We start from the raw sequence: 24,039 nt of genomic DNA on the forward strand, positions 1-24,039 counted from the left end.
AGCTGAATGACCAAACCTCTGACCAATGGAACCTTGTTGCTTGGCCAGATGGTCACTTCTGCCGGCAGCATCTGTCATATTACCTCAACTTAAAATTGGTCTCTACATGTCTTATTGAAATATGATTTATAATCCCATGTAACGTAATGCATGGATTTCATACAGTGTTTCCATATCCTTGTTCAACCCCTGTAGATTCTTAAAGAGAGAGCTCTACCGATGCGTGGCCACCTCCCCACTTTTTGTCGGCCGGTTAGGAAAGGCAGAAAGATATTCTCCAAATACCAATAGGTGAGGGTTTCAGAGGTATGTCAATACACTAATCATATGAATAATGACTACCAGTCGCCTAACTATGTGCCCCTTTTGCACTTCTGTATGCCCTATAATCCATTTGATAGGCAGATGAAGTGCTATTGATAACCTCCATTCTATGTCTAATTGGGCAACTGAAAATGATAAAAAATAGGGTGGTTAGACTGTTTTAATTAGTATTCGGCATAAGAATTCATATGTAGCAATGCCACTTCACTATCAGGAGACTGTGTATGAGCCATGGACTGGAGCAATGCCAGTCTACTGACTTGAAGGCCAAGGAAACGGGAAGGGAGTTTCAACAGTCCGGTCAAGAGATAACTTAGCATGCACTATCATACATAACAAAGAATTTGCTTTTAAGATGTACTGTAAAGGCGTTTGATATAAACCAAGGTTGCGAGGCAGATAGCTTGAGTAATATGTGTATTGGATTTTCTTTTCAATTAGGCCCAATGTCCACAGGTGGAATTGAATGACAGAATCCGCGCTGACGATCTGCAGTTCAAGGTGGCGACAGAGAAACATGGGTGTCCGCACTGGAATTAAAGCACGCAGATTGGATTTTGGTCCGGAAAACAAATCGCAGCATGCTCCATTTTTTAGTGCGGATCCCGCACAGACGGCATTCATTGAAGTCAATGGAAGCCGTCCCATTCGGGCCCCCCCCCCCCCCCCCGCAGCTAGCACTGTGGATGGGCCACGGATCCCGCAGGAAAGGAGGAGATTTGAAAAAAAATCTGTACTGCGCATGTCCGACAGCGAGCCGTGCAGACCATCTGCAGTACAGAGGTCCTGGCAGAAGAGAGGTCCGAGCGGACGCCACCACCTGCCCGCACAGGTACACATGGTCCTCGGCCATGGGCACGGTGGGATTCCACACACGGAATCCGACCCGCCCGTGGACATAAGACTTAAGTCATTACAATGCACTTAAACCAATGAGAGGCATGTAGACTAATAACTCAGTGTACATGTTTTAAGCATAAAAGACTTGAAACATTTTCCTAATATACTTGATAAGATTATGGTGGTCTGTTAAGTGCATGTAAGAGACCTTTTACATGGGCAATTGCAGTACTGCATAAGAGCTGATCAACGAGATTGACACTGATTTATCTATTGTCTACATGGGCCAATCAGATTATAGTGGGAGGACAAATAAATGTGATTATTGATCACGAATAGAGAATCATGACTGTCGGCAGCACAACCCTCATTCATATGAGATGTGCAGAGACAACAATGACTTTTTTTGCACACACATACAGTTGCTCATCTTCATTGTTTGACCTGAATTTTAAAAATGGAAGCTAGGCTTTGGTTGGTTCATGCACAACTGCCACACTTTTTATCTGCAGCAGTTTTCAGAAGTGAAATAGCTGTTCTTCTACTGCCCCACACACCTTCAGATGTAGCATACTTTAACTTCATATTTAATACATCATATGCAAATGAAACATCAAGTTCCAGCTTGCTGAATCATGGTACATAACACTTAAAATGTCAAGTTAAAGTTTGCCAAAACTGTAGTTGTAAAAACATCTGCCACCTGTAGCTGACGCATAGGGGCCATTCGCTATATGTTCTTATTCATCTATTTACATCTCATCTATTTAATACACATTGCCCCATTATGGCAGTAACAGGCAGCTGAGAAGGGAGATGGAACAATACCTCTGCAGCACCACCTATTGAAAGGCACATATTGACTTGCAGGAAGCTGCCTTCCAATAGGTGGCGCTGCAGAGTTATTGTTCTATCACCCTTATTTGCATATTACACAGAGGAGCATTAGTCTACTCACTCACTGACCTTACAGGTGCTCTCTCTAAGGAGAAAAGATAGCGTTCCTGACCCAGTCAGCTAAGATACACTGCGTCACAGAGTAAATGCCACACCGTGAAGAAATGCTTGAACTGATACAAAACTCAACACACAGATAGAGAATTCTGAACAATGTGAGTTCTGAACAATCAGTTTTAATTTCAAACAATGACATGTTTCCTATGGACCAATAAACATGATGATCAGTAAGTAGAGGGACTACCATGTGGATTGAAACAGTCATTAACACAATGTGGCATGTCTTGGGGCAGTGTTGACCATGTGGTATGACATTGGGGGAGGAGAACAGAGGTCGCTCCCATAGGAACCCATGCAGCGGCCGACCATATTCCGGCCCAAAAGATAGTTCCAGGACTATCTTTTGGGCCCAGCGTAAAAACGCCTGGTGCTATATTGGCTTGGCCGGGCGTTTTTACGTCTCAGAAATACGCCCATGTGATCTGATGCATTGGAATCCAATGCATCAAATCACAGCGCATATTGGCTGGCCGTGAAAACTGCCGGCCGATATGCACTCTTGTGAATGAAGCGATAGGGTGAAATTTACTAAGTCCGGAAATTTCCTGCATCAGGCTTAGGCCTCATGTCCACTGGTAAAATGTGATTTAAAAGCCGCAGCGTTTTTCCCGCAGCGTGATCCGCGCCCCATAGGGATGCATTGGACACCTGCAGGTAGTTAAATACCTGCCGATGTCATTTTCCCTTCAGGAGCGGATTGCGTCTGCGGGAAAACACCCGCAGCATGCTCCATTTTAGTGCAGGTCTCCCGCGGGGACGGCTCCCGCAGGCTTCTATTGAGGCCTATGGAAGCTGTCCAGATCCGCGGAACACCGGTACCTGAATTTCTGCTCTCCGGCACGGTAGCACGGGAGAGCAGGAGTTCAAAAAAAAAGGAGTGCCCGGCGCATCCGTGCGGCACGCTGCCGGCGTGCCGAGCACATCCGCCTGGCCGAAGAGAGAAGATCCGCAGCGTCCGGACAGGTGAGTTTAATCTTATTTTTAGCCTCATGTCCCCTGGAAAGGAGGGACCCGCTGCGTGATTCTGCATGGAGAATCCGCGGCGGGCCTGATTTTCCCAGTGGATATGAGGCCTTAGTACAACAGACACCAAAAAGGTTAAAAAGTTGGGTATAAGGCAAAACCTGGGAACATATATGAATACACAACGGTGTATTCGCTTAATTTCTCCGTCTGATGGTATGCCTGCAGAGGCGTTTAAACGTGAAACGCATATATATGCTGCCTTTACAATAAACAGATACACTTTTGTGTACTCAGGTTGCACTTTATATCCAACTTTTTTGGTATCTATTGTTCACCTGTCCATCCTGAAGGTTGTGTTGGTCATTTGGGGTTGGCATCCTTGATGTCCGCAGCAAATGCCGCACTGCTAACTGCAGATTTTGATGCGGAATTGCTGGAAGGATTCTACTATTATCAAATCAGAAAAGACTCACAAAGCCAATGTGCGGCAGTGGCACAATATGGGAAACCTTCCCTTTCTCGTATGCTGCCCAGGGCCTCCTAGTGATTTACTGGGAGCTCAGAGCTGCCATTGTCTGCTGCAGGTCAGTCCAGCGTTATATGCTGCATATAACAATACAGCTATGGTTCTACGTGATGCAGCAGCTGCAAACCACACGGTTAGGGATATGGAGGTTTGCACAGTTTTCAGATTGAGTGTTTAGCATGTCAATTGATTATCTAACAATGGCTGCACAGTTTTGTGGGTAAATCTGCAAAACTGAGCTGCCATTATTATTCAGCATAGATTAGTTACATCAATTTGAAAAGCTGCATAAACTTCCATGTCTGATACCATAAACTATCATGCCCACTTAGCTGGTGGATCCCCTGCTCTTCTTTGGTCAGATGGTCTGCAATCTATCTAGCCAGATGTATCAATGTCCATTCACACACACATTGAGTGGCAGTGTTGTGAAAGGAGGCCTGCGTCTGGTTTTTGAGTCAAGATCTGCACAAATCCTGTGGATTTTGCCATGGAATTTTACACTTTAGATTTCGGATGCCAGATATGGAACTGACAGCAGGCCGATGGATCAGGTGATTGGTGGGGATCCTGAGCGTCGGACTCCTTCTGATCAACTACTGATGATTGATACTGAGGATAGATCATCAATAGTAAATGCCCAGAATACTCCTTTAAGACCCACCCTACCTTGTTGGCACTGCTGATCGGCATTAGGCATGAACAAGGAAAAACTTCCACAAGTTAACATTAAAAGGCACACACTTATTGTGTTTATTGCACACACACTTATTATTTATGTTATACACATTTGCTATTTGCATTGTACACACACCCATGTATATTATACACACTAATTATGTAAAATATGTGAGCCTTAAAAATGATGACTAAATGATTGAGGCTGAATAATTTTCCATCCCTGAGGATGTATTTACACAGTGACTGTGATATCAGCCCAGGACGTAACAGATGCGTTTTCTCTTATATTGCGATGAATTTTTTGAGAAAAATACATTGCATGTTGTTTCAGTACTTATAATGAAAAAAGTCAAAAGTAAGGGTGCATTCAGACGACCGTATATCGGCCGGCTATTCACGCCGGCCGATATACGACGTCTCTCTCTGCAGGGGGAGGAGGCTGGAAGAGCCAGGAGCAGTGCTCTGAGCTCCTGCCCCCTCTCCACCCCCTCTTCACCCCCCTGCACTATTTTCAATGAGGAGAGCCGGGACGGGGGCTGGCTAATTCCTGGAACCTCCTCTCATTGCAAATAGTGCAGAGGGGCGGAGAACTATTTTCAATGAGGAGAGCCGGGATGGGGCGGGGCTAATTCCTGGAACCTCCTCTCATTGCAAATAGTGCAGAGGGGCGGAGAGGGGGTGGAGAGAAGGCAGAGAGGGGGCGGGAGCTCAGAGCACTGCTCCCGGCTCTTCCAGCCTCCTCCCCCTGCAGAGAGAGACTCCGTATGTCGGTCGGCGTGAATATCCGGCCAATATACGGTTGTCTGAATGCAGCCTAAGGGTGACTACCCACTACAGTTTTTTTCACTGCGAAATTCTCAGCGTTTTTTTTTCTGCAGGGGTCTATGGGACTTGTAATGTTAAAATCGCGATGGCACAAAATCGCAATTTCGCAGTAAATTGCGATTTTGCGCGATCGCGATTTTAACATTACAAGTCCCATAGACCCCTGCAGAAAAAAAAACGCTGAGAATTTCGCAGTGAAAAAAACTGTAGTGGGTAGTCACCCTTAGGGCGGCTTCAGAAACTTAGCTCCACCCCCGCCCGCCCTCTCCCATTGCAAATAGTGGTGAGGGGCGGACAGGGGGCGGGAGTTCAGTGCACTGCTCTCGTCTCTTCCAGCCTCCTCCCCCTGCAGAGAGGGACGCCGTATATCGGCCGGGCGTGAAAACACGGCCGATATACGGTCGTCTAAATAAGCCCTTAGGGCTTAAACATGCGACCGTGCTTACGGAGCTTTTTTTATGGAGCGTGATTCTTGCGCAATATTATTACATGCTAGAAAAGATAGGTCCTGCCATATCTTTCGGCTTTTTTTTTTCTCGCACGCAATAGCACAAAGTTTGAACAGTTAAAAAAAACATTTTCATTGGTTCATGCACAAATACGCTCCGTTGTGACAAGTGTATTTGCGCATGCGCCAATGTGTTTCAGGGTGGCTACACAAGAGCATATGCGCAAATAATCTCATCTCAGCGTAAGGTATTTGCGCAGTGAACGAGGTTGATGGGGTTTGTGCACGTGTCTGCGCATAGTACTGTACTTTTTGCACAAGAACGGGCAGTTCACACGTGTACGCGACACACCTGTTCCGTGGATTAAAAGGCCTTTTTAGCCTTATGCGGTCAGATGTGTTCTTTTTTTTAAGGAATTTTGCAGCATATTGGACATTTGCGCACATATTGACTGCATATTTGCGCACCTCACATAGACTTGCATGGGGTCCGTAATGCGCAAATATGCAGGAAAATAGAGCAGATCATGAGAACAAATCCATTGACATCAAAGCGTCCTATTCTCTGCACATTGTGCGTGTATATTTTTTGCGCGCAAAACATGTGCAAAGATGGTCTTGTGAAGAAACCCTTAGGGCTTAAACACATGAACGTGCTTTAGTCCCGCTATCAGGCTGTGAAAATCATGGCCGCATAACAGGACAAAACAAAACTATTGATTTCAATGGTTTCGTTTTCACTAGCGGTATTCTCGCCCGTTAACAGTACATCCGAGAAAAGATGGGACATGACCTATCTTTCCTGCACGTAGTTAAGGGCTTATTCAGACGACCGTATATCGGCTGGGTATTCACGACAGCCGATATACGGCGGCTCTCTCTGCAGGGGGAGGAGGCTGGAAAAGCCGGGAGCAGTGCTCTGAGCAATGAGAGGAGGCGGGACGGGGGCACGTCTAAGTTCCGTGAATTAGCTCCGCACCTGTCCCGCCTCCCCTCATTGCAAATAGTGCTGAGGGGCATAGAGGGGGTGGAGAGGAGGCAGAGAGGGGGCGGGAGCTCAAACCACTGCTCCCGGCTCTTTCAGCCTCCTCCCCCTGGAGAGAGGGATGCCGTATATCGGCCGGCGTGAATACTCGGCCGATTTACGGTCGTCTGAATAAGCCCTAATACTGTGTGCGAGAACAACCTACCTTCCCGCGTTTTTTTTCAAACTCCTACGCAGTGACATTGAGAGTTTGGAGGGCCATAAAAAAAAAAGTTTGTGCGCAAATATGCTCCATAGCAGCGATTATAGTTGCTTTTATGGTCATCTGAAACTGCCCTGGGGTGTTTTTTTGCATGTGTGCCTGCACAAATACTGTGCACATTTCCGCAGGTACCACTCGTTGACATGGGCGAAGGAAGCACCCCTGTCCTGACTTAAATGGCTATAAAGCCAAATTACGTGCCAGTGTTTTGCGCATACCCGGATGTCCTACAGGGACCTTTGGTGCGCAAATGCACACAAAAATAGCTCATGTCACATTTCTTTTCAAAAAACAACAGTGAGGATGAACCATTGAAAAGAATGGGTTCCATTCTCTGTGCGATGCACGTGCATATTTTGTGCGCACAAATTCGATTCCAAACATGCTCGTGTGAATAAGCTTTTAGACTTTATTTAGATGGGCGTATTTTATGTCCCTGTACTTTTCGTGTATTGCACAGAGAGTACACCGACCCATAGCCTATGAAGCTATTCCCATTGGCGAGTTTTCACATGGACCAAAGCTACATGAGAACATAATCGCTGCATGTCCTGTTCTGGTCTGCACGGACGGCAATAGTTCATGCAGTGCGCACTGTCCCCGCAGTTCGGACAGCACACAGTTGAATGTCCGCATCCCCATTGAGAGCAAGGGGAAAACTCAGCGATCCTCTGCCACAACTGTGACAGCCGCGGCGGGGGATTCCCTGCATCCCCGAAGTGATGCGAAGCTGTTTTCACATGGATGGCGAGGGCGAATTTAGCTTACAAACTACTGGTGAAAAATACTGATGTGTGAATAAGCCCTGAAAGCTGAAGAATATCAGATACATGAAACACAGAGGGAAGTTCACAAATTCTTTTACCTGAGTTTTCTGGTAAGTCCTACTTTCCAAAAATGTGTGATTTTGGTGCTATTTTGGGTCCTGCTTGGCACTTTACTAAAAGTGGGTGGGGCTTAACAAAAGGGACGTAGCATTACTGGCTCGTCACACTTACTGGCGTAAATTATAGCTGAAATCTGCACCAGCTCGTAGCTGGCATAGATTTCAGTCTGCAGCTCAGACTGGTCAGACACGTGCCAAGTCTTAATACACTTCACTTTGGGTCTGTCCTTTCTGTAATTTCTTAGTAAATTCCCCTTTATCTACCCCTGTATTTGCCAGTAGCTGTAATACTTCTGACAGCAGCGTGTCACATGAGACTGAGTAAACTGGAAGGTCACATTTTGGATAATAGTATAGGATTGCGCTTTGACCTGTCCTTTGAAGACACGGTGACCTATTCACGAGACAAATTGGGCAACTCTTCCTAAAAGTTTCATGTAAGTTTCCAAACATTTGAGTTTGCTTTTGCTAACTCCACCTCGCCTGTCTATGACTGTGGGAGAAGGATACGACCTTGAGAATATAATTACCTACTAGTCTTCACTAGGAGTGACTTATAAATACAGTGGGGAGGGGAGATGACCTACGCAGCCTGGAGGCTGTAACCATACAGCTTATCAAGGTGGTAGCTACATTTACCTTGGGAGTGTTCTATCACCTTTACTTGCCTGGTCCTGCTCTGTCCTTCACAAGTCAGAGGCTGCTAACAGCAATGGTGAAGGCTTTTAGGTTTTTTTAAATAAATAGATCTAGGATGATGCATAATGATGACCTAATGCAGGGGCATACATAGAACTTATAGGGGTCCATAGCAAAACTCAAAATTGCCCCCCCCCCTTAAAAAGATACAATAAAATAAAGTGTATATAACAACCTTTATAATACAGGTTTAGTCACAGCGGCTCAGCTCTAGTATAACCCTATATAATCCAGTCACCAAATATTCACATACCAATTCTACACAGATAGTGATTACAGTGCAGTTACCTCCACTAACCACAGGTGATGTCTTCTCTGATTACAGTTGTCCAGTTTATGCTTTGTTCTCCATCTGGCCCAGACAGTCATGACGATTTCTTCCAGACCCAATTTGTATCCATGTGCTTTCCCCATTCTGCTGCTACCAGTGCTAGTGCTCTCTCTGTAGCCCATCAAAGTAATCGTATCCCCATGCAGTAATACTGCTCCCTCTGCATGTGTGTCGCCATAAAGTAGTAGTGCACCCCCTGTGCTTCCATAAAGTAACAGTGCCCTCACAATGTAATAATGTCCCCTCTGTGGATCTACTTAGTAATAGTTCCCCTTATGTGGCCCCAACTGGTAATAGTGCCACTTTTATGGCCCCAATTGTTTTCTCTGGAAAACTCTGCTGTGGAAATTACGCAGCACTTATGCTATATGTGACGGCACAACTGCAACTTCTGGTGACAGTCATACAGTAGATGTCCTCAAATGTCATTCCTCAATTCCATGACATTGAGCAAATTCGTAAAGCACAGCCAATCAGGACTGCAATGAGCCATCTGCCTATGGTCGCCCATCAGTGTCTGTACCAGGTTGCCCAGGGTAAGTGGTTTTACAACAGCTGGAGACCTCCTGTTCTATACACATCGGCTCCAGGCTACTTTCTTACTATATATGGCTACTTTTAGGTCGCCTGTAGATGAGCGGATTTGCATTGCGGAATCCAGAGCGGCCGTCCGCCTCCGGATTCCGCAGCAAATACCTGCCATAGCATAAACTGGAAAACCGTTTTTCCCTGCCCATGAACGGAAATCAATCTACTTGCGGGGTAGAAATCGCAGCATGCACTATTTTTAGGCGGATTCCGTGCGAATGGCTTCCATTGAAGTCAATGAAAGTTGCCCAACCCGCAGCCCTTCCGCAATCATCATTGCGGAAAGGTCACAGGTTCCGCGTCATTGCCTAGCGACAGCCGGCACATCTGCAGTACAGGATAAAGAAAATTCCGGACAGGTACGTAGGGTCACCGGACGGGCACAGGGTTGGGTTCTGCTCAGGGATCTGACCCGGTCGTGTGCAGGCAGCCTTAATAAATCTAGGACCTGGGCACTTATCACACAAGACATCAGTCTAACGGTGGCAGACAATATGGCTGCCGTGGGGCCCCAAGGTCAGACAGCTCCACCTCCGTGACCCCACTGTAGAACACAAACAGACAAAATTAGAAATTCTGTGTAATATCTTGGGGTCCTGATTGTAAGAGCTTCCAGAATATGAGGGAAGCAGTGCTTGTCCTGTCCATCTTATATGAATAACGCTGACACAATGTGAGGCTCGGTAGGCTATAAAGGCCTATATTGTGGTGTACGTGGTTCAGTGTTACGTGTGCATGGCACCTGTATGCCAGTCTGTACCCCTAATATAGGATGGCCATGGAAAAGTAGGCTGGCACCACACACCTATGGTGCTGTCTGGGATAAAATCTGTGTTGCCAATAGCAACCAATCACAGCACAGCTTTCATTTTACTTCAGCAGTGTAAGAACTGAAAGCTGTTGCTATGGGCAACAAAGACAGAATTTCCTTTAGACAGCTGTCATAGGACTGCAGAGCCGGCCTACTGGAAGGCTGTGGTAGCCGACAGCATAGATCCATTATTAGAGGGGTTTATAGTCTGCCAATCCACAAACAGGAATGTCTGGGGCCTTTTATATATCACTGTATGCAAATAGGGCATGAAGCAAGCTTCTATAGCAATGCATTACATAGGGTGGGCAGAACACTGGCATAAATATGGCAGTAAGGGAGGCCGATACTTTGTGGCAGCATTCATCAACGCGGTATTTTAAAGTGAATGGGCCTCTGTTGTCCGGCAGTAAAAGGGTTACTGAGCCACAAGGGGCGGGGCTAAGGCTCCACAGCCCGGCGGTGAAAGAGTTCCTTGCCGCTCGTGGGATACGAATGAATGAAAAGTGGAGCACGCTGTGGCCCCGCCCCTCCTGCCGGCTGTGACGTCATCCCTACTATAAATTGCCGCGATGCTGACGTGTGCGCCCTTGAAGCCGGGCGGCTCGGGGGTGAAGAGCGGCTCGAAGTATCTTCCGTGCGGTGTCTCCGGAACACCTCCCCGTCTGTGTCACCGTCTTCCCGGCTCTCACTACTCTACGGAAACATGGCCGGCTACCTCCGAGCTGTCACCTCTATCTGCAGGTCCTCCGCGGCTGTGCTCGGCAAGAATCCCGGTGCCCTAGCCCCCGCCCTCACCCAGCAGCAGAGGAACTGTGAGTGCGCCGCGGCCGGGTGTGTGGGGGGGGTTCTGCAGGACAGCGCGGGAGATGCGGCGCCCATTGTCTGTGGATGCGCAGCGCTGCCTCTATTCTTCCCTTTATGGCCATGGCCGGCTGCAGCGTCCTAAAATAGCGGCAGGGTGCCGGATGGCGGCCTGCAGACCGGCACGGAGGTCGGCTAAGGACTGGCTGACCTTCAGTCGGTGGCGGGGACGCTGACCTACAAACGTGCATGACATGGGGGGAGTGAGGCCCCGCCTGTGGGGGGATCTATAGGGGGCTGGGAGGACTAATGCAAGACTGTGTCCTGCAGACCTGGGGCTGTGCCCTCTGAATGGGGCACGCTGCAGACCTGGGGCTGTGCCCTATAAATGGGGCATGCTGCAGATATTGTGCCCTATATTCTACTTGGCACATTTTCTTGCTGCTTGTTGGCACTTGCAGCCAGGCTAATGATAGAGCAGCCTCATGCCTGCTGTAAGGATGGAGAAGGATGAGGGTTTCCTCCAGAGGGAAGTTGCACTTAAAGGGATCTTCCAGTGACCTTAAGTTATCCCCTATGTGTAGCTGATCATGGAGGTCTGACAGCTTGGACCACTGTTGATCACTAGAATGGGCATCCCATCTTCCCTGAGACTGGCAAAATCAATGGAGCAGCGGCATGCTTGGCCACTGCTCCTGTCGTTTCAATGGTAATGTCAGGAATAGCGTAGCTGAAGTGTTCCGCTATCCCCGCTGCTGTCACTGAAATGAAGTGTGTGTGTGTGTGTGCTGTCAGTTTTTTTATCATCTTTGGTGTCCACGTACTCTCTTCTAGCTTAAAGGGGTTTTTCAAGTATAAAAAAAAACTCTTTAAATGACCAGAGACGAAATGCTGTAGAATGACAAAAGCAATTCTTGCCTCTTCTGCCCATGGGAGCGGCACAGATGTGTCACAGGGGTCACCTGACTTCCAATCAGAGGCCTAAGCATGTTCTAAAATAATGGCACCCATAATAACACCAGGGGACCTGGATGGGATGCTTCAGCCTCTGATTGGCTGCAGCAGTCATCTGATCTCTGTTCTGCACTGGTGGTGAGATCTTCACCAGAGACGTTATGCTGTTTTGGGGTGGAGGGGTCTGGAGAGTTAAATACTGCATTGGGTGTATCACATGCCTGACCATATTTTTAAAAAAATTACCAACTCTTGTAACATTGCCAGAATACCGCTTTATGGGCTCATTCACACTTAGCACTTTGGGTTCCAGTTCTCTGCTATGTTATAGGAGCTGAATAACTGAACCCGCTGGCGAATGAATCTGTCATGGGAGCCCGCTGACCAAGATGAGGTCTTTGGCTTCTGGCTTGCGTTTTGTGGGATAGTGTACTGTAGTCTTGGAGATGGTTGGCTGCCTTGGGTGAGGCTGAGGCCCTGCTGGTGCACTTCCAGCTGTTCACCTTGGTGTTGGACTGTTGGTGACAAGTTTGGTCTCTTCAATAGCTTTATTTCTTGCAGGGCACATAGGATGGCTTCTGGGGTGACTTTGTGGTCACTATATCCATAACTAAGAGCATATACTCAGTTTAGAGATGTTACCAGCTGTTATCTGCTGCTACTTTGTTGGGAAGATAAGTGAGGGCTGCTGTACAGAAGTTATCACGCTGCCTTCCCAGACTTCTGATTTGCACCTCTGCAGAACACTGCAGGAGTGACAGGACAACTTGAGTACTGCAGTGTAGTAAAGCTGGGCTCTAACTGGGGCGCCATGCTCATAGAATAACGAATCGCTGAGCTCATGCAGCCTTACAAGGTCTGCCGGCTCGTTGCTGCGCTAGTAGCTGTTGTCTTTCCTGTCAAATGCAAAGTAACATCTGCTTCCTAAAGGCACGTGACTAAACGGCAATTGGAAAGTATTCCAAGTTTATAGAGTGCAGGTCTGGTAACGGCAGCCCGTGTCATGTAGAAGTGTTACCGTACTGCTGTATACAGGAGCAGATATGGTGCAGCGAGGCTCCAGTCCTTGATGGTGTCAGATGGTCCTGCAGTTAGAACTGTCACATGATAGATTTGACCTTCATAGCCACTTGCCATATGGTTGTGCTGAGGCCTAACCGTGCGCCGATGGGGGTTAAAGTTCAGATGTGACCTGAGCCTGCTAGCTTTAATCATCCTGAATGCCTTATGGATGTGTCTGTGGATCAGAGACTAAAGCTCCCACAAATGACTAGAATCGTGTCTCCTGAGCACCCCGAATGCAATGTGCAGGTTTCATAGAAGCCTTGTGGATGTTAGATGAGATTGGATGTTACTAGTGTAGCTAAAATGTTTCTGATCCAAAGCAAAGTTGCATTCCATATGTGGTGAGATTTAAAGAGATACAATGTATGAAGGTTACATGAGAGCCTGAAGTGACATCGCTGCTTACACAATCCCTACTTGGCTGCTGTGACCAAATGGAATTGGGTGGGTAGTTTACTCTGTAGGGGATATCAGTCAACCTGTCATCGGGTAACACCCTTCTAGATCAGGTATTTGTTCTGTCATGAGGTTGAACTAGTGGGCACTGTTCCAGTATAGTGTGTATATATTGCAGTATAGCATTAAAGGGGTTCTGACACAAATAATTTTTTTATGTTTTAGCAGCCATTGTTCCCTGGTCTGCCTAATGGACACAGGGAACCCATGGTTTAATGGCTGCTAAAGCATAAAAATCTTATACTTGCCTGTTCTTCTGTTCTTGACATCGGGGGGGGGGGAGGGGGGGTCATCTCCTGGCAGGCAGTCTTCCTCTACGAGCCGCGCCGCTCCGGGATTGCGCGCATGCGCAGTGGAGAGGTGCCCTCTGACAGGAGTCAGGACGGGCCGCGTCTCCATTGCGCATGCGCAGAATCTCGGAGTTCAGCAGGACAGACGGGCCGCCCACAGCAAGCACTGCTTGTGACGTGCTTGCTGTGGGCGGTCCGTCCGTTCACCTCGGAAGTGCCTGACGGACGGACCAGAGCAGGAAGCGGTCTTTTTGACCGCTCCTGCTCTGCTTTAAAGGCACAGAAGAAGATGCTGGCTGAAGGGGACATGCCTGGCGATCGGGCCAGGCAAGGTGAGTACAATTTTTTATTTTTTTTTTGATGTCAGAACCCCTTTAAAGTGTGGGAAGTGGCTTTTGCCTGCTGATCAGTGCTTTGTACCCATCAAATGCCCTAGTAGGATGGGGTTCTGTTGTGACCCACGTGTGAGAAGACCTAAAATCTGAAGGACAAAAGTGGCTTATTTTAAAACTTTATGGAAACTTGTAAGTTTGGACACTTGACTCTCTAATATATGCAGAGTACTTGTGCCATGGAGGAAACAAATATTAAATTGTCTGGCGGCTAGACTTGTGTTGGTGGGTGTGTGGGAGCGTTAGTTAAAATGTTGGCTCTAATGCTGGGCTCTTCTGTAGTAACTCCAGAATACTAACCAGCTGGCAGTGACCCCATGGGAATTGTGTCAATTGCTAAGAACCGTCAGGACAGCACAATGTTGCCGTGGCAACTGGCAATAACAAATGCATGGACTGAACAAGTTGGGCCTCTTTGTATGTACAACTTGTCTCAGTGGTGGAAAATTCAGTTCCCAGTGTTAAAACCTTATGGCTGTTCTTGATCTAGTATTTGAGTCGCCTTACTGAGCACTACTCAGGTTTGGGTCATGCTGATGTTGGTATTACCATGGCCAGGCTGGATCACTCTAGGAACCTTCAGTTGGCCATCGGTAAGCTTCATGTACACTTGGTGGGGCTATAGAAGTAAAGCTATCCATACCTGTTGATCGAACGCTAGTTCAGCTGACAGCTAGATCTTCTGACAGTGTTCTGAATGTAGAACAGGTAGATGAGCCACTCTGGTGGCTGCTGTGACCTTGCCATCAAGAGTGGGCAGTTGAAATCCAACTATCCTATCCTTGTGGGTCTCTTGAATGGCCTGATTGGGCAAGAACATTTGTTTGCTCACTTGTGGTACCTTGTAAGAGGACAAATATTGACTAAAGAGCAAATTTTTGTTAGTCAACTAACTGTAGCTTTTATTCCAGATTAAAAATGGTTGGATTGATATCACAGGGTGTGTACAGGCGGTGTGACGCCAACCAATGACAATCACTTGTCACCTATTAGAATCTGGATTGGCCTGTGTAAAAGCCCTATAGAAGAGCATTGATCTTGGTGCTAATCTACTGGAGTAAATTGCACAGAATCTGTACTCAAATAGAGAATGCTGCAATTTTTTTTCCTTCCGTTCGCAGAATACGTAGGTTAACCCCTAGTGTGAACAAAACCTCAAATGCATGCCTTTCTATGCTGGAGTTTTACTGCAAATGTTCCGTGCAGGCGGCGATCATGGATTCTGAAATCAAAACTTTGTATGAGACCCCACCACCTCCCTTAGGCTTAGTCCTCTAGTAGATTTTGCTGCTACTAAATGTTCATAGAGTATAATAGACCTGTTTAGTGATCTACTGTGTCATCTTTAAGGACTTCTCACTATGGGCTCTGATTTAGATTGGAAGGTAACAACTGTTCTTCCTCTTGTGGGGTCTTCTGCTCACTGTCACAAACTCTAAAAAGCCCTTGCAGTCTGCAGTGCAGAATAATCTAGACTGGCCTAGTATGAACTTGTCCTTGGAGGTTGATGTGGAGGTCAGACAAGGATCACACGTTGGCCTGGCAGCCAGGAATGCGGTCAGGCTTGCTTCCTTGGCATAGTTATGTTCCATCCAGGACTTTCTTCACACTGGGACCTGTTACAGATTACTTGTTTCTCAGCAGTCTGCAGACACATTAACCTGGGAGGAGGACCTTTTATGAGGTGGTGCCTGTGGCTAAAATGAGATTGTGCGGTTGTGGTGTAGACTTGGGTTGGCAATAATGCTTGGTACAGCACTACATTCTTGGCAACTCATTGTAGTTTTTAGTGTGGACCTACACAGCATGATCTGAGTAATGGTATGGATGTCCTGAGAGTTGTAGTCTAGCCAAGTACAATGCTACGGATCTTACATGAACTCAATAGTGATGTAAAGCAGTAACTGAGTCTACAATGACATTAAGTGACTCACAGGTGGCCTCTTCTAGGCTTGTTCCCTTTTTTTTATCAATCTGAAGACTAAACGCCCATTTACACGAAGCGATAATTGCTAGAAGGCGATCACTTTAGCAATAATTGTTGCATCTAAATGAGTGCCCTAGCTGATTGTTAAATTCAGTCCAACCTAAAAATCGTTGGTTAGCCTTATCAGCAGTTCTCTGGGGGTAGTGCTGATAGCATGGTTTCCCCCTGGAGAACAAAGGAACTGAAAGCAGATAAGAGCCCTTGGGCTATTAACTGCTTTCAGCTAAGGCTTCATTTGCACACTTAATTGCTCTTAAGTATCTGAGTAGTTACTTATTAGTTTATGCAAAATGATCGCTCAAAGCTGTCGCTCAAAGCTGTCACTCAAACTCTCGTTTGAGCGATCATCAGCCTGTGTAAACCAGCCTTAAGAATGAAAACTTGGCAAAAACAAGGGGAAGAAGAGCAAAAGCGGAGAAGACTAAGTTTAAAAGGCAGAATAAAAGTAGAACAAAAGTAGAAAAATCAGTCCACCATAACAGAAGGATATGGGTTCCGTGGCCAAGTGTTGTACTGGCAGGCAAACATCCTGGCTGGTCTGGTCCTACTCCCTCTAGTTCCCGTACACCAGCCAGAACCCAGGCTAGCACCATCAGAAGTCCTGCAGAGCATCTACATGTAATCTCCACCTGAAACTTATTACCCGTCTGACATCACCCAGCTTCCTCCCAGGTCACCACTGTTTGACTGCCATGAGAAGGGGATGCAAACCTGTACCCCCGAGATAAGGGGCTGCTTCCAGTGTTGTGTGCTGGGAGTGGAGCAGGAGGAGCAGCAAAACATCGCTCTTGACACTTGGGAAATCTGAGTTAGTTGGCATTCTTGAATCAACCCCATGCACAATGCAGACCCCAGAATTCCCCCAAACTCTACAGATCCCAGAATCACATTCTCATGTCCCTGCAGACCCCAGACTTGCTACCTCTTCCTTAGTACATGCCACAGAATCCAATCCCATCACTGCCCTAGGCCCCTTAAATATACTACACTACTGTGCACCCTCCTATAGTCCACCCATTAATTTGTAGAGGAGGAATGGCTCCAACTTTATTGCACCCCTGTGCCCTACATCTTCTAGAGGATTGCTTCCCATGCTGCTCCCTGCCATCTGGGTGCAAGAAAGCTTGAAAATGGTCACATGACCACTGGTATATTCACTCTGTATATGTGCAATGTCACTCATTTCAATGGGTTATTTCAGTCCATTATACAGACCAAAATGTGTGAAAAACTTGTGTTTGAATCCCCTAATGCAAGTCAGTGGGGTTTCTGCATTCCCCATGTAAAAAATATGCATGTAATACAGAATGAAAATCCACAAGTCGAGGTGAGAAGCTTCAGATCCTGTAGACTACTGCAAGGCTTACCCAACCTGCTGAAGTCAGCTATTCTTACCAGAGACTGAGGATGTGATCGGATTAAATGTCATCCTCTGGAGCTGAAGAATGTGCTTTCTGCTATCTAAGACTGGTGCATGTTAACCAGACCAGCACCCTGCCAGTTTATGCTTCAGCTGGCAGTGGGTCAAGAAGGCAGGGGTGAAAACCTTCGTTTCTCTTCTGCATTCCAGTCTATATAGATAAAGGGGTCTCAAGGCAAAACAGTTTATGGGCTGGGAATGCAAAAGAGAGCTTCCAGTCCCAGAAGCTGCTGCAGCGCTTGTGTGCCAGTCATTGGTCGTGTGACTGCTGCAGTTGGTCACTGGTGATGCTGCCATTAGGGCTCCTGCACACTTGCATTTTTCTCACACGCTCTTGCTGCATTTTTTAACATGAGTCAATAGGACTTTCTAATGTTAAAAACACATTGTGATTTTCATGGGATGCGTTTTTAACATTAGAAAGTCCTATTGACTTCACATTAAAAAAAACAGCAAAATTGTGAAAAAAAACACTGGTAAGAGCGATATTGGGTGGTTCATAGCCTGATTTCACTCTCGCAATCCTTCTAAAGCCCTGAGTGCGAGGCGTTTTCACATGGAAACTGCCTCATCATAGGGCTGAAGGAATCTGTGGCTTTCAATGGAGTCGGGGGCAGCAGTGCCAGCCCCATTGAAATAAATGCAAAGATCGCTGGAGGAATCCACCAACTCCATTGAAAACAATGGGTGATATTGCAGAAAGAATGGGCATCCTGCGACTTGTGTTCTTTTTTTTTTTTTTTCTTCCATGCAGCATCGCAGGAGTGAAAACAGCGCAAATGAGAATTAAACCATGAAATTCATTAGTTTTATAATTCTGCATTTTCACTCACTCAAATCGCACGAAAAACTCCTGATTTCCTTTCCAGTGGAAAGGGGCCCTTACTGATGTAGTGTCCAGCAATCTCCTTTAGGTGAACGATGGGAGCCAGAAGGGACTTGCCTTCTGTAGACTGCAGGTTGCAGCTACTCCAGAGTCTATACTGCTGCATGGTTTAGAGCTGCTAGGAAGTGTATGGGGGAGGGGGATGGCTGACTACTCTGTTCTCTAGTCTGACTAACAGCACAGAGCAGTAAGTACAGGTGAGCTGTGTGCACAGTAGTAAATGTAAAGTTGTGTGCTGTCAGTGAATTGCTCCCAAGCCTGACTGTGTGCCACAGGCCTTAGTCTCTGCCCTTATAATTCATTCATTCACTTGTGGATTTTCAGCTGTGGGAAATCCCCTGTATATAGGCATCAGAATCCACATGTAGCCTGCAGTCTCTGATGTATTAGTCATCCCCAGTTTGAGATTAAATCCACAGCATAAATGGAGAAGCTCCAGATTCTACATGTAGTGGAGATCCTGAGTAACCTCCGCAGTGGAACAGTCTGCAGCAGCTCCACATCCAAAAACAGTCAAAATCTGCATCATTGGTGTGGACTTTTAACTCAATTAGTGTATCCACAGCTTATTTCAGAAGATACAGTGCTTCCTTCTCCGAGGTCTTTGGCTGTCAGTGCTCCCCAGCATTTGGTGGCCTGTAGTGGGGGGGGGGGGGGACTCCAGAGGTGAGGAGAGCCCCAGATCTCCTCACTGTATTCGCAGTTGATTTCAAGTCAAAATCTGCACCAATAATGTGGATTTTGGATACAGAAATGTCCACTGTGGCTATTCCTCAGCATTCCTGCTGCCTGTAAACATACCCTTTAACACAGCTCTGTCAAGATGGATGGCCCTGCCAGATTTAAAGGGGTAACTCCATCTCTGCCTTTCATGTCCAAGATAGGACATCCTGGAAGAGCCAAGAGCTTTAGCACAGCGGTTTCCTTGGTTCTCCTTGACATGAATGGGAGCTACGGAAGCATTGCAGCGCTACAATTCCTGTAACTTGCAGTCATGTGCGCTACTATGTTTCCATAGCCTCCATTCACTCCAATGAAAGCTGCAGAGATTTCTCAATGCACTTTGTAGGATCTGGTCGGATGGCTGTCAGCCATGGCAGTGGTTTCCATCCTGGCTATGAAAAGCTGAGATGAGGCTACCCCTCTAGCCTCCTTCTGTGCCAGGGTTGCCAGCATCCATGAAAATGAGGGACTCTGAATAGGAGTCTATAGATGCATCATTTAAGATGTAGGAGCTTGTGCTGATTAGTGGAATTATTACACTTTACGCTGCTAGTGCCTTGTATCGGTATTATAGGCTGCTGATCTGCTGGGGGGTTTCTGCAGCAGAAAGTCTGCATCAAGTAGGGCAGACCTGCCCCTCAGTTGTAGAATCCTCATTCACCTTTGTATCAATGTTGCATCACTAAGGCCTCATGGACTGAGCAGGATATGCCCACGAATTTGCGCTGTGGAAGTACCGCAGTGGTAAACAGAAAGTCCCTGCTGGTGGAACGTGTGTTTTTCCGCGATCTTCATTAATACTATATTAATGGAGACCTCTGCTGTGGAAAAATGCGGTGAAATAGAACATGCTGCAATTTTTTTCCTGCAACGGAAATCTGTGGTAGAATCGCACATGTGAGCACTGACGGGCAGAAAAGCTATTGGGTTGAATCGAACCAAATAGCTGCGTTATTTGGCCACACGGAAGACAGACATTCATCCGTGGGCAATAGCCCTTAGGGTTTTTTCTTTCTTGCAACATTGGCCCATGTAAAAACCCATCTGAATGCACTAGTTTACTTTACCGTGTCTTCAGTCCACAAACACAAACTCACTACTGACAGAAGCATCACAGAAGGGGAAATCAAGAATTAGAAACAATCACAGAAAATGGCCGTTACTTACTGAGTGAGGAGTGCATATAGATGCATCCTCCTCTCACCATGCAGGTCGCTGACTACCAAATGGAGGAGCCAATAACACCTGTGAGGACACCGATATAACAACCACTCACACTGCCTCCTGATAATGAGGGGGGGGACTGCTTGGTGTAAACTCCCATACATAGTGGATACAGGGTGCCAGACCATTCTGATATATGTAGTTCACCATGCAGACCAGCAACCTATTAATGACGCCATGATAATTCGTCGGGTTGCCCTGCATATCCATCAGTGAACCACATTGGTACTGCCACCCTGGGCTCCCCCTGGAGTCTTAATGCCACACTGCATGTGAACGATAGATAATAAATGCAAGGCATTGGTTGGATGTTGGCCAAGATACATGAGCCCACTAACCACTTCACGGTTCCTTGCGTTGTAGTGGATCCCTACACTGACAGAAAATGCACCTGTGGATGGGCCCTAAAATGACACAGCAGGTTTAGGCCCCGCTCTCACATGCACTTCTTACTGCGGTGTTTTGAAGGTCCCTGTACAACGCTCACATTTATTTCAATGGGGCCTCGCAGACCTGCGCTCAAATGCGGCAGTCTCTAACACTGCAGTTTTTGTGCGCTGTCTGCTTTTATGGCCTGTTTTTGTGCTTTTTAAAGCGCCTAATCACCCATCACAATGATGAGGTGCGCTAAAAAGTGCTGTTTAAAGGCTCATTTACTCAGGACAAGTGTCAGGCAAACTATGCCCAACACTCGTCCCCGTGTCTCTGCACTCCTGCATGGAAGCTAGCAGAGCTGGCTGGGTCACAGAGCAGCCAGCAGGGGGGTGGGGCAGTGCAGGAGATTTCTCTCCTCTCGCTCCCCGCCCCTCTCCATCGAGATACACAGCAGCTGTTCACTACTGAACGGCCACTGTTTAAACTGAGCGATGAGCTGATCATCCATTGTTTATGCTGCATAAACTATCAGCGATGAAGCTCACCGTGCAGTTTAAACAGTGGCCGTTCAGTAGTGAACGGCTGTTGTGTATCTCGATGGATAGGGGTGGGGAGCGAGAGGAGAGAAATCTCCTGCACTGCCCCGCCCCCCTGCTGGCCGCTCCGTGTCCCAGCCAGCTCTGCTAGCTCCTGTCCAGGAGCACAGTGACAGGGGGACGAGTGTTGGGCATCGTTTGCCTGACACACGTCCTGTGAATGGGTCTTAACACCGTAACCTGCATTCGAAAACGCAGCTAAAAACATAAGTTAATACAATGCACAATTGAAATCGCGGTGCTTTGCTGCGGCCGTGTGTGTAAATGGCCTTACTGTCATCAGTTGCCTTCATTGTAGTGACTGATCTTGCTGGTCAGTTGAATGGCTATGCGTTTCTCCACCGTTTAACCCTGTGTTTTCAGCGCAGCGCTAAATGCTATCAAACGCTACCACTGATTTCAATAGATTTTCCCAGACGTGCTAAAATGCAGCAATTTTAACACTGTTCTATTATGCGTTTCTGTGTTTTAAAATGTGACTTTGCCCATTGAAGTGAATTGGGTGCATTTTTAGCACTGCTGAAAATGCAGTAGAATCTGGTTACTGCGTTTGACTGAGATTTGGACTTTCAGACATGGTCCGCCCACTTGACACACTGACTGCAGGGAGCGGGACCTCAGAGCCTGTCTGAGCAAAGGAGTGTAGGGGGATAAACTGGGACAGAGCCAGTAAGGTGGTGTCTGCAGAGCCCTGCTGCCAGCCTCACTAACTCCAGTGATTGGCCCTATTTAAATGTTCAGGTGTAACTTTAAAACCTGTGAGCCTTTAAATGCCAAACACGGGTTCCAGGCACTAATGGTACATGGCGTGCTGTTGGCACTGATAAGTCACTTAATAGATTCAAATACTCATTTACATAAACATCGGTTTAGCAATATGGGCCCATCTGTAAACATGGATATTGCTGAATGATATGACTATAAGATTACAGCTGGTCCACCTTCTGAGATCCCCAAGAACTATCCAACTGCTCACTTCACCTGCAGTTTCTACTTTAGCTTTATTCTCTTGGTTTTATTGCTAAAGTCAACTACATAGGTTTGTGTGACGTCCAGGGGATGACTGTTGGCCAAATAAGTAGAGGCAGCAAATATCAGCTTGACTGGCCTAGCACCAAAGCTCTTATCTTAACCCATTGCAAAGGGGTCAAACGGTTCATCTTTAGTTTTTACTTTAAAGGTCCCTTTACACGAGACGAGTCCTGGATGCAAAAGCACCTGACAGCCGTCCCATGGACTGCCGCAGACTCTTGCACCGGGGAGATGGGCTTTCAAATCAATGGAGGCAGAGCGAGCTGGGATCGTTCTAGCCGCCCACCTCCATTCACAGTGAACAGGAGACTCAAGCACTAAGCAGACTCCTGTTCACACAGGCTGATAGTTGCTTGGTTTTTAGTTTTTCTACAAACCAAACACTTAAAGTGAATGACTTCTCAATCCGTGCCACGTTAAGAGCCATTTAGACGGGAGGACAGTGGTCTAAACGACTGCACGAGTGCGGACGTCGCCACTAAGGGCATTAGTGCGCATGCAGAGTGTTTAAACAGGCAGATCACCACTGGAAATGTCTTCGTTATGGTATTCACTTGTTTCAGCTTTTTTAGTTTTAGCATGTATTGTATTCTCTAAAGGGCTCTCACATGAGTGTCTTACCATGCGGGGAGCGCACAGCGATACGCCACATTGCATACTACTGCGTGCTGACAAATCCCCATACACTATCTTGATGTATATTTGTGTGTAATGCACACCAAAATCATGCCTCATGCTTTTTTTTTTTTGCACGTGCACTGCGAGGCACCATTGACAGGAATGTAAAGTTACTGCGTATTATGCACACCCAGTGCATGTGGTATGCAGTAAGACGCTCGTGTGAGCCCTAACACAGGCAGACCCATCGTAAAGTAATTAGTTGTAGTTGACTGACAGTTATCTGTGTGCAGCCTTATGGTGTATACTAGCACCAAAACATCTGGATTAACCCCTGAAGTGTTGGACCTGTACAGACTTCATTCTCAAGAAGTCATGAATCTGCCCATCACTTGCAGAAGACAGACCTTGAAACTTGCAAGAAACAGTATAGAACGTTTTAGAAGAGTTAAGTTTTTAATAAACTGGAAAATCCTTTACGACTCTACTTGCACTAAAGACTGGCAGCTGCTTATTAAAGAGATCCTTGGTTGGCATTACTTGCGCTTCCACCATGTTTCACTGTCTATTTACTCCCATTTTTTTTCCATTAAATCTGCAGATGCAGACAAACGTATCAAGGTAGCGAACCCGGTGGTGGAGATGGATGGGGATGAGATGACCCGCATCATCTGGGAGTTCATCAAGGAGAAGGTACAGTGTGGAGTGCTTTTATATTGGTGCTCCTCCAAATGTCAAATCTTAGGCTGAATGCACATGGCTGGGTGGGATTCTGCATCCGGGATAGCGCAGTGGAATCTGACCCTGTGCCCGGCTGCTGATCACCGCGTACCTGTTTGTCATCTTTTCTGTGCTGCAGATGTCCCGTGCTGTTGCTAGGTGATCATGATGCGGATTCCGTGGCCCATCTGCTGTGGGTGGGCTGCGGTTCAGACTGCTTCCATTGACTTCAATGAAAGCCATATGTGTGGAATCAGCGCTGAAATAGACAACTTGGCTGGTTAAAAAAAAAAAAGATATGGCTGTCA

The 24,039-nt window shown here is 46.8% G+C and overlaps 1 protein-coding gene across 1 annotated transcript in view; it reads left to right on the plus strand.

Annotated features, from left to right (window-relative positions):
* Nucleotides 1-10,763: 10,763 nt before the first annotated feature.
* Nucleotides 10,764-24,039, plus strand: part of IDH2 (isocitrate dehydrogenase (NADP(+)) 2) — a 31,995-nt gene continuing 18,719 nt past the window's right edge. Inside the window, exons 1-2 of the mRNA XM_066592762.1 lie at nt 10,764-11,004; nt 23,613-23,704. Of these exons, the coding sequence (XP_066448859.1) occupies nt 10,896-11,004; nt 23,613-23,704 (201 nt within the window). The 5' untranslated portion in view covers nt 10,764-10,895. The remainder of the gene's footprint in view (nt 11,005-23,612; nt 23,705-24,039) is intronic.

Source organism: Eleutherodactylus coqui, chromosome 2, assembly GCF_035609145.1.
Source record: "Eleutherodactylus coqui strain aEleCoq1 chromosome 2, aEleCoq1.hap1, whole genome shotgun sequence".
NCBI classification, from domain to species: Eukaryota; Metazoa; Chordata; class Amphibia; order Anura; family Eleutherodactylidae; genus Eleutherodactylus; species Eleutherodactylus coqui.